Raw genomic sequence first — 11,168 nt, 5'->3', positions numbered from 1 at the left:
ATGATTGATAAACTATGGATGAACAATGCTCAGTATTTTTTAGTATAACACAAGCAGTTACTAAGGTTCTTGATAAAATAGAATGTGAGGTAACCTCAATGCGTAAAATTGAGTAATATAATGAAAGTTTTGTAGATTTTCTCATTATATTAATATCAATTAGTACATTATCAGTTTAATGGATTACTGCGAATATAACTAGAGCAACAATTTGATTTGTATATAAGAAATGAAATGAAAATAGCCAGGATTTTAATATTCATGATATTAATCCTTGTGTATTTGAAGAACTTATTGCAATCTGGCAGACAGCATACAATTATAATAGTCTAACTATATGTGCAAAAAATCAAACAAAAGTTGCTAAAATAATCAAAATTTGCAAAACACGTCAATAATAGGTAGGGTCAATTCCAATTGATAGTTAAACAATACTGACTACTGAGGAACTTTATGCAAAATTTTCATCATTTGAAAAAACTACATATATTACTGTTTTTACATTATCAGCTATTTTACTAGGTATTCTGCCACTAGTATTAGCTATAATACCATCAAATTAAAAAAAGACTAAAGCTGATGCATTTTTAGAAAATAATACAGTTTTAAAAAAATTAATAAAATCAGATGCAAAACCTATTAGACTTTATTTTGATAGTGCTGCATATGATCGGTCTTAGGATTGGAGAAATTTATAGTAAAAATTCATCAGTTTTTAATAATCTTAATTTAATATTAATAAATATATACTGTAATTATTATTATTTAATATATTTATTATATTAATAACTTTTTTTAAAATTTAGGATGACACATTTTTTTCAAAAAAATTTCCCATAGAAATTGGAATATTATCTGATAATAGTCAGCTTTTAATTAATAGAACTGATATTTTTCATTGTGTTAAAAAAGGTATAAATTGGTTTTAAAGTTTTTTATATTATTATAATTTGTTAAGTTAATAAATAAAGTTCAAATATAGGCTAAAACATATGCATGAATTTGTCCAATTGGCAATTTTATTATGTCAACTGAATATCTTTGGTATTTAAAAGAGCAATATGGAAGCAAATCAGGATTGACAAATGAAGTATTAAATCTGAAAGATAAACAAGCAGCAGAAAGATTTTTTTCTTCTAATATATTAAAAGGTAATAAATATTTATTTTATAATTCTTTTATTATTAATAAATAATAAATTAAATTTAATTTATTTAAATTTAACTATAGTTTAACATACTATTGAACACAATGATGATTCATTTTATAAAGATATTATATATCATTTTTTTGCAGGTTTATTGTTTGAATTATAGAAATTATGTATAATGAAACATTTAAAAAGAATTCAATTTGCATGGGCAGCAACAATATTTTTTGCAATAACACATCATTACTTAATATCAAATCAATACTAATGAAATTTTCAAAAATATAGCATTTTTTGGCAATTAAATGATGATTTTATTTACCTTGGCACTACTTTAATATTTTTAATTCATCAATTTTTAAATCATTATGCTGGAATTCCATTATATCCTTGACTTATTTCTACTGCTTTTTTGGAGCATATATTTGGTTATGCAAGTGAATTATAGAAGATTTTGCTGTGTTGGATTTTTTAATAATGAATGAAAAAATAATTAAAACAATTTCAAACAAAATGAAAGGTAAGATTTTTAATTTTTTGTATTAATTAAATATGTTAAAATCAAATGTTAATTTTACTTTTGGCCTTTAAGGAAAACCAGATAATAATGATGGATATAATATTTATCTTTCAACTGCAAAAGATAGACTTCCAGAAACTCTATCAAATTTTCTGAATATTTATGATATAGATTCTAATATAATAAAGGTCTGTAAAGTTAAAACTTAATTTTGAATTTAATATTATGTAATTATTACTAATAAATTTAATATTTATTATAGATTTTAAAGGCAATGAATTCTATATTACAAAGCGTAGGAATTAATTACAAATCATCTGAATATATTGCCATTATCTAGAATACTTTATGTACCTTTAAACACAATAGCTTTGCATCAAATCTTATGATAAATAATAATAATACTCATGATGATAATGATGGTGATAGCTTATCTAATCAAACTTCTAAAGATAGTACTTAAGATACTCAGATTAGTCAGATGCTATTACAACACCAACAGCGCATTATGATGAGAAACAATTTGCCAAATGTTCTTGATCAATTAGTATCTGAGAGTGATGATAAATTTGAATTAGAGCATAACCCTATAAAAAATTCATTTTTTGATATTGTTAATCATGATGTGTAACAAAAAAAGGAGTAGATTGTATGTTTATTATGCAAAAAATGGTAAAGTATTTACAATATTACATATAAGAAGTGTATTACAAAGGGTTTATTACATTAAATTATATTTCTTTTTAGTTATATTTGATGAGTATACTCAAAAAGAACATCAGAAATCCAATAATAAGGCAGCAAATAATCCAAAGAATTTTGTAGTTGAAACAGAAAATGGCCCAATTGAATTAGCAACTGCTTTGAGATATGAACGAATGCGTGCTAATACAAACCTAATTAGAACTAAAGGACGTATTTCAAGATAGACTACAGCATGTCAAAAAAATATATTTTAAAATGCTTCGTGCTCTTCAAGCGTGATTCTTTGAGATTGTCATCCATCAAAAAGAGTTTCTACTAAGTAGGGATTTAAAGGGATTAAGAGTAAAAAAATAACCAGTAATTAAAAGGATGTAGAATATTAAGAACGTATCGAATAAAATATGTGACTGAAAATTTGTGGAAAAGTATATCAAATATATAAACTAACGCGCATCTTAGTACGTGTCAGTGGCTTAGTATAGTACGAGTCACGATTAAATCAACCAATAATTTTTTAGCGTTTTCAATTTAAGTTGATGATGATCCTTTGATGGGTTGACAACTTGACATGTAAAAATTGTCTCTTGCTACTAATCATTTTAGTTTCTGACCCATGACTACCACGCCTGGTTACAGCCGGTGGCTGATACATGGAAGTGTGAAGTGGAGCTAGTATTCGAGACTTTGCAATCCTGTTCACCGTGCATGGTTACATCTGGTGAGCATGAAATGGAGCTAGCAATGAAACTTTGCAATCCTATAACATTGTGCCTGGCTACAGCCGACAGTTGTTATAGAAGTATAAGTTTAAATTTGGGATGTTTTAAAAGAGCAAAAAATTAGATCTATGTTGGACATACTCTTCTGGATGTAAAGATGGAAATATTTAGCATCATGATACCAGAGTTGCTCAACATAAAGTAGCTGAGTTGATTGACCATACTAGTGAAGTTTATGGATTAAAATGGAACTCTAATGGCGATCAATTGGCGAGCGGGGGTAACGACAATCGGGTGAATATTTGGGACGCAAGAGCAAGCACTCCAAGATTAACAAAAAAACAATCATGTTACTGCTGTAAAGGTAAGATTATGATTTGCAACTTCTTTAAAAGTAATTATAATTTACTATTTTGGACTTAATAAGGCTTTATCATGGTGCCCTTGGCAAAGTCATATTCTTGCTTCAGGAGGAGGTTCTTATGATCGGCATATTCATTTCTGGAACGTGAGCTCTGACGCTCGTGTAAAATCTATTGATACAGGATCTCAAGTGACTTCGATCATTTGGTCCAAAGATTTTAAAGAACTTTTATCAACTCATGGATTTCCGAATCATAATATGACGATTTGGTCTTATCCTACTCTAAATAAAACTGCCGACATTCCAGCTCATGAATCTGGTATCTTACACTCGACTATCAGTCCTTATAATCAAGTAGTTGCCACGGCAGCAAGTGATGAAAATTTGAAATTTTGGAGGGTATTTCAAAACGCAAGAAAAAATGAAAAATCTAAAAACAGTGATAAAGAAAATACAGGATCTGTCCTTGGCGGATGTATAATTCGTTAAGCAGACGGACAAAGTTATTAATAATGATAAATAAAATGAATTTTATTTTATAAATTTACTGTTCAATTGATAATGCATTGATAATGCTCGATTTGATTCTAAATTTCCGCAATTACAGCCTTTGATCCCAAGTAATCAATCATTTATAAACTTGTTCTATATTTCTATATTTACACAGTGAAATTCGATATAACGGAACCATCCGTTCCAGTAAAATATCCGGTATATCGAGACTTCCGATATATCAAAAAATTTCGATATACCGGATTTTATATATAAATCATGTGAAATTCCGTTTTTATTTGTGCGACATGTGCGACGAACATTGAAAATTTAGATTATTTTTTATTTAAAACATTATTTGAGAAATTTTATACACTGAAATTAACTAAAACTTAAAAAAAATCACCTATCCTACCCTGTTTTTGCTTTTCTTACTTCACTATTAGACATATTTTCAATAAAAAAGTTCGTGATTAAAGTGTAAAAAAAAGATTTCGATTTATTTTTAGGGTTTCACATATATTAATATTCCCAAACAAACAATCTTATTTAGGAAATTCTATTTATATTACAACCTTATAAAGTGTTCAAATATTCAATATTTTTAACATTCCTAGTCAAAAAAAATTTCATCTGAGTCTTCAAAGCTTGCGTATTCCACTAAAATTTCTTAAAAGGTTGCTTTAAACCGTGAATCGTCACGTGTTCCGATAAATCGAATAATTTTTAATATAACTGATTCGTTATTTGTTCCGTTATAACCATTATCGAGAATTTACTAATAAATTCCGTTATATCAAATTTATTTTACAGCTGTTTTCATAAGACCTGGGACAAAAATTTTACAAATCAAACTATCAAATCAGGATCGCGTGCCCAGCTAAAAATACCGGATCGGCGGATCGGCGGATCGGGTTCAAAAATTCTTATGAAAACAGCTGTAATATATTATATATGTGATTTGGTTCCGGAAAATGTTCCGGTATAAGGCCAGTTCCGGTTTATTGGGGTTCCGTTATATCGAATTTCACTGTGTATATGATACTCTCCATAATGTCTATTGACAAATACAAAGACAAACTTTTAGCAATGATGTTGAGACATTGCATTATAATACGTGTTTATTTGAGAATTAAACTTGAGTTTAACAAGATAAGGCAAAATTTGTTATTCGTGTTATTAAACAAGATAACGACAATTGTCAATGACGAAGCTGTAGTAGTTTACTAACTTCTTTTGCAGCAATTTAATAATGAAACTTGTAAAAAACTTTTCGATACGCAAATGTAATATTCAACTCCAAGCTAGTGTTTCATTTTTGCCCTTTAAAATTAGCATTAACAACAATAGTTTTTAATTTTGCATTAGGTAATTTTACTTTCGAACAGTTGTCATGTTTTATTTAGTCGCTGCATAATTAACATCACGTGATTATAAGGTTCTGTGTAATTAGAATTTTTGATCTGATGTATGCATATGTATGAATATCAGAAAAATAAAAAAGTACTGTATGTGCATAGAAAATATACAATATATAACAAATGCAAAATATTAAATATCGAAATATTATTTTTTTTATTAGTAAAATATTTAAAAATTTTTTATTAAGGTCTAATAATAAAGTATAATGATAATTCGTGTAACTAGTCCATTTGACATCATTTTGCAAAGTTTAAAAATCTAAGAAAAAATCATTAATTTTTTTTTCATAAACACGTAATTTTAATTTATAAAATTAATTAATGTAAAGGTATAAATTGTTAACTAATGGTATAATTAAACTAAGTGTAATTAATAATAACTACTATATTAAAAATATCTGATTTTAACTGTAATCACCAGGGACGACAACAGCGCAACCTTCAGTACTCTTTCCGGTATTGCACTTTTTGGTGTCAGTGCAGCAGCGAATGCAGAATGTGTTAATATCAGGTTCAACCAAGTTCACGAAATTTTTAAATCCTTTGCATACTGCACCAGAAGGTGCTTTAGTATCATATTGACCGCCTCCATCACTTTCTTTCAAATTGTACTTAGTTCTGTCAATGGTACCGGTTATTTGAACAAACCCTTTTCCTTTAGCAAAGTTAGCAGACTTAATGAAACCGTTGGGAAATTTTTTGGCTCCAGGTGCATTGGCAGGGTTAGCCTCAGTGCAAAATGGTATAGCATCGTCTTCACTATCCCCGATTTCTTCCCCAGGCGTTTTTGGAAGGAACGAGCAGAATACTTCTTCACTTTCCACCGTTACGGTTTGAGGTGTTGCGCGCCTTAACCATACAGCGGCGGCATGGGCAGATGCAACGATCGCAAGAATAATAATAAGTGTGGATAATTTAGCCATTTGTATTAATGAATTGATTAAAGCGGAATTGAATTAATTTTATTTAAATAAATTTTAAATAATAAGATTAGCTTTAATTCCTTTTTTTCGAATTTTCGAGGAAGTTTATATAGAGAATTACTGTCAAAAGGAATTAGAATATTTTTGGACAAGACCTTTTTTTGTTGATCCGTATGTCATCTATATTTAGTTAAATAGTGTATACATTGACGAATTAAGATCTCTGAGTATATGATTTGTATGTTCTAATTTTATATCTGAATTTAAGGCCATTCCAAATTAATTTTTAGTTTAACTTCCCCCCCCTCTATTTTTGGAAATTTTAAAATAATTTAAACACATATGTTCACATATGTTTAAAGCGCCCCTCAAATTTGATGTACCGATTATTTCCTATTTTACCGAAAACTTCCGAAAATCTTAATATGTTTAAATATCATAATTGTTTTAAATTATTCCCCCCCACCAAATTATAATACAGAAAAAGAAGGAAAAATAATACAATTATATAAAATAATTTGTTTCCAAAAATAAAAATAGATATTGATATTCATTTTCTTGCACTAACGAAGAAAATTTCAATTGCTGATCTAATGCTTGCATTGATGTGCGTAAAAATTTGCCAAGACTTTGTTAAAAATCTTACGTACATTAATGTTGTTATTTTTAGTAAATAATTTTACAAGTAAAAAATTAAATACATTTTTGTGAAAAGGTTCATGAAATCGTTACCACCAATAAATCTCTAGTTCATTTCAGATTTCATAAAGCTACCTTACCTGATAATACACTTCACGTAAATCTCATCAAATAACCAATTACCTACATCTGCCAATAATTTTGTGAATTTTAGTAATTAGGATACAAAATAAAGCAGTGTTGTACACGGGACATTGTATGTCCGGCGATTTTTTTTGTGTCAAATAATCCATGTCTGCGTCTATAGTCCGGATACAGACAAGCTGTTAACCCAACCTTAAAAAACTTTTGACTGGAATAAACAAGAAAAACGGCTGGCAATAATGTCCCGGACATGAAATTATACTGTAGCGGACATGGACCAACTGTCCGGTCCCATGACAACATTGCTCATAAGTATAGTTATATACCATTTTATTCTAAAAAAAACTCCATAACAGATAAAACCAACATATAATTTACATAATTCCATATGGGATACTTATAAAAAAATGACAAGTATTAATTGTTTTTTCAAATTGTTTTTTCAAAATTAACCTACATCTCATTTTTATTTTTCCCTATAAAAATTCCATATTTTTTCTGTAAAGGGCTCATATTTCCGGAATTAGTAACCTTATATCATGGAATTTATTGAATAATTACATTTTCCGTGAATGGATCCATAAAAGGCTCATTCTTACGGGTTTTTACAGAAATAACGGACAAAATTCTTTACAGTCGTCTCTCGTTATAACGAATTTTGATATGTATTAGTTATTTACTGATCTAGTTTAGTATATAAATGGGTTGGATGATAACCCATTTAAATACTACTAGATTAATTGGTCCGCCAGTTTATAAATGGCGGAAAAAATCCTAAATACCAATTAGTAGCCAGGTGATAAAACGAATTATTTGGTATAACGAATCTTTAGTGTTGTACCAATTTTAACATATGAAAAAAATTTGCTATAACGAATATTACTAATTAAATGCTGTATACCGTTTAACGAAGGAAGTCTATAAACTGTACATAATAAAATGACTCTTTTTATACCGAATTTCTTTTTATAACGAACTTTTATAAATACAATGATGATATTTTGTGTAATATACGTTGTACATAATCATAAGCTTCATATACCAGATTTTCTCATTAGGGTATTGCTAAATATCACCAGTGGTGATCGTCACCACACCACTTAATTCTGGCCGAAAATTATAATTTTGGCCAGAGTTAAAAAACATATCATAAATTTTTTTTCAAAAATTTCAATTTAAATAATAAATGTGTAAAACAAACCTGAGTAGATACTAATCACACTAAAATTTTGAAAATTTGACTAAAAAAAATCTTTTTTTAAACCAAAAAATTGTATTTTACTTATAAAATCAAACTTTCCTATTTTTCTCAAAAACTATCTAAACAACAGCCTTTATAATCTAAGGCAAACTTGTTCTACCCATAAATTTACATATAGTAATAATATTTATATTATAATTAGAATAATATCTCAGTCAAAAATTTTTGAAAATTCAAAAAATATTTTACATGTGGTGACGATCATCACTGGTGATATTTAGCAATACCCTTCTCATTATATCAAAATTCGCTATATTTTATTAATGAATTTTCTTATAATGAAGGCCTGATTGGCCAAACTACCAACTTCGTTATATTGAGAGCTAACTGTATATAGTTGCATAAACTTTTATTGATTAGTCTACTTTAAAAAAATAAATTTATTCTATATTATTTACTGCCCAATAAAAAGTTTTGCATCAATTTGTACCAAATTTTATATCCATAAGTTATGTACTATATAGTGAGCCCATTTGGCATAAAATTTGTATTGTATTTATTTTAAGTTTAATCAAGTTATAGTCCAGCTTTAATCTATTTTTGTACATAGATTTATACCATTTTTATATCTAAATTTGTGCCAAATAAGTCTGTATATGAGCCACTTTTTTATATATAGTTATATTAAATATATTCCAATTTTTTTTTTTGTAAGGTAGTGCAATTTGTGAGTTTATTAATTATATGTAAGAGAGTAGAATAACTGTTATATAATTAATTTATTAAAACTCCAAACCAGTTCTCCATCTATAAGATTGCTCCTATATCCTACCATCACCTTATAAAGTTCACCTGTATCCTTCAATAATAACTATTGAATTATATAGTATCATAAGGCTTCAGTATATGCTTTTACTACCCTTTAAATAAAAAAAAAACAAGATTATGTTAAATTTGTATATTTTATACCTTTCATAATACCCTATTTCCTTCTCTAATGAATTAATTTATATATTGTCTTGCTTTTCTAATGCTATTGACCATTGTTCATCATATTTCAAGATTTTTCTATTTGTTAAGTTATATATACCATCCTCCTTCTGCAATATTAGAATTCTGTTATATACAATGCATGTTCTTTACTATAAATTTTTTTCCAATAAGTAAAAAAAAACAGTATACAATAACTTTCATATCCAAAAAAAATATTTTATAAACTTGCACTATAGATATATATATATAGTTTTAGTAAGAACTGTACAAGTTTAATAAAGCATGTGAATATTAAATAAATTCAAATAAAGCTAAATAAAGATTAAAAATTAAATAAAAAACTAAATATAGCTTAGTTATAGTGAAAAATATTTAAAAATTTTTCATCCAATATTTGAGTTAATAGGAAATTTACCATCAGAATTTTGCGTTCCTACATAGAAAAGTCACTATTAATTACCATCTTTAAAATTTATATATCATATTACATAATGATATAACAATCTGATAAAAAAAGAGTATTAGCTATTTTTAGTGATAATTTGCATAAATCAGCATTATTAAAATTCTTTAGTTAAGTGGCGATTTGTCCCTTAATTTTATTTTAAATGTTAAAATTCCTATTATTACCATTTTGAAAATTTTTTATTAATATTTTTATTAAATTAATCAAAAATTTTATTATAAATATTTTCATTAATATTAACTATTAATTTCCTTTTTCTCATTTTTTATCATAGAAATAATATTTCACTTATTTTAAAATACATTTATTTAAAGTTAAGCTAACAAATACTTGATTAAAATACTAACTTGATATTTACTACTTGTCTTTATTGGGTCCAGTGGTACTTATTCATATTTTTTAAGTGATTTTATTTATAAAATTGAAGATTCCAAGCTGGAAGGAAGGTATTTCTATTTTGTCAAGTAGAAAAAATTCATTTTCTTAATAATAAAATGTTATTCCTAATGATAGTTTGGTGAAGTTTTCCTCTTTATTTAGGTTTTTACTCCTTTGGATTAGTTTTTCTAAAGTTTATGTCTTTTTTTTAGATTTTTAGTAAATTTTTCTCATTTTTTTTATCTTCTGTTTTAGAGTTTTTCTGAAAGGTAAGGGAGTATTCTAAAATTGATCAATATTAAGTAATTTGCTAATCATTTTTTTTTTTAAGAAAGTTGAATATAATTTAAGAAGAGTATAGATTTTAGTGATCAATTTTTGGACAGATAAAGTCAAGATGGCACATCATAAATTTTTTATTGCAGATTAGTTTAATTGGAAAGATCATTTAAAATAAGGTAAATATTTTTTTAAAAATTGCATAATACTAAAAAGTTCTTTTTTAGTTTACTCTTAGATAGTTTATTAACTCTAATAATATAGTTACTTAAAGAATTTATTTTTATCAACCAGTGTAAAAGGTATTTATTAACTAGAAGCTGGTAATTTCAGTTTTGGTTAATTTATGAGTATAAGCTATATTTTACCTGAGTTTTTGACTTGATATATCAGTAATAGTATTTTCTTTGAATTTTTATGCTATAAAGTTTTTTGCTTTATTACACATATTCTTTATATTAGGCTTTCTTCCTAGATATATCCACTGATTTAAATAGATTATTTAGTAATATTATTTAGTACTAGTATTGTTTTAATTTGTAATTCTTTATGTTTAAGTAATTTAATAGTAATTTAATATATACTGTACAGTTAATTCCTTTTATAATTACACTTTTTAAAACTATTCAATAATATAATTAGAATGAGATGTACTAATTGGTAAAGATATTAATTCAGTATTTTCATATATAAAAATTTGTAAAAAAAGTTATAATATAAGATATATTTAAATTATTTAATTATTGAACTTTCTTTACCATTAAATTCAGAATA

The 11,168-nt window shown here is 26.5% G+C and overlaps 4 protein-coding genes across 4 annotated transcripts; 3 read left to right on the top strand and 1 right to left on the bottom strand.

Annotated features, from left to right (window-relative positions):
- Positions 1–1,663: 1,663 nt before the first annotated feature.
- Positions 1,664–2,599, top strand: OCT59_017179 (uncharacterized protein; the record flags this gene model as incomplete). The annotated part of the gene is made up of 4 exons (XM_066137317.1): positions 1,664–1,670; positions 1,743–1,858; positions 2,011–2,125; positions 2,418–2,599. 4 exons carry the CDS (start codon positions 1,664–1,666, stop codon positions 2,597–2,599), a joined length of 420 nt encoding a protein of 139 aa, XP_066003917.1.
- Positions 2,600–3,080: 481 nt separating this feature from the next.
- OCT59_017178 (uncharacterized protein) lies at positions 3,081–3,606 on the top strand (the record flags this gene model as incomplete). The annotated part of the gene is made up of 3 exons (XM_066137316.1): positions 3,081–3,174; positions 3,297–3,458; positions 3,548–3,606. The coding sequence occupies 3 exons, from the start codon at positions 3,081–3,083 to the stop codon at positions 3,604–3,606; spliced, it is 315 nt and encodes a 104-aa protein (XP_066003916.1).
- A 110-nt stretch (positions 3,607–3,716) lies between these two features.
- Positions 3,717–3,947, top strand: OCT59_017177 (uncharacterized protein; the record flags this gene model as incomplete). The annotated part of the gene is made up of 1 exon (XM_025320227.2): positions 3,717–3,947. One exon carries the CDS (start codon positions 3,717–3,719, stop codon positions 3,945–3,947), a length of 231 nt encoding a protein of 76 aa, XP_025171841.1.
- A 1,556-nt stretch (positions 3,948–5,503) lies between these two features.
- OCT59_017176 (uncharacterized protein) lies at positions 5,504–6,374 on the bottom strand. The gene has a single exon (XM_025320226.2). It carries the CDS (start codon positions 6,292–6,294, stop codon positions 5,776–5,778), a length of 519 nt encoding a protein of 172 aa, XP_025171840.2. The 5' UTR covers positions 6,295–6,374; the 3' UTR covers positions 5,504–5,775.
- Positions 6,375–11,168: the final 4,794 nt, after the last annotated feature.

This window comes from Rhizophagus irregularis, chromosome 26 (assembly GCF_026210795.1).
Source record: "Rhizophagus irregularis chromosome 26, complete sequence".
Lineage (NCBI taxonomy): Eukaryota > Fungi > Glomeromycota > Glomeromycetes > Glomerales > Glomeraceae > Rhizophagus > Rhizophagus irregularis.
The sequence above is the reverse complement of the archived record's forward strand: the minus strand, read 5'-3'. Positions and strand labels throughout refer to the sequence as shown.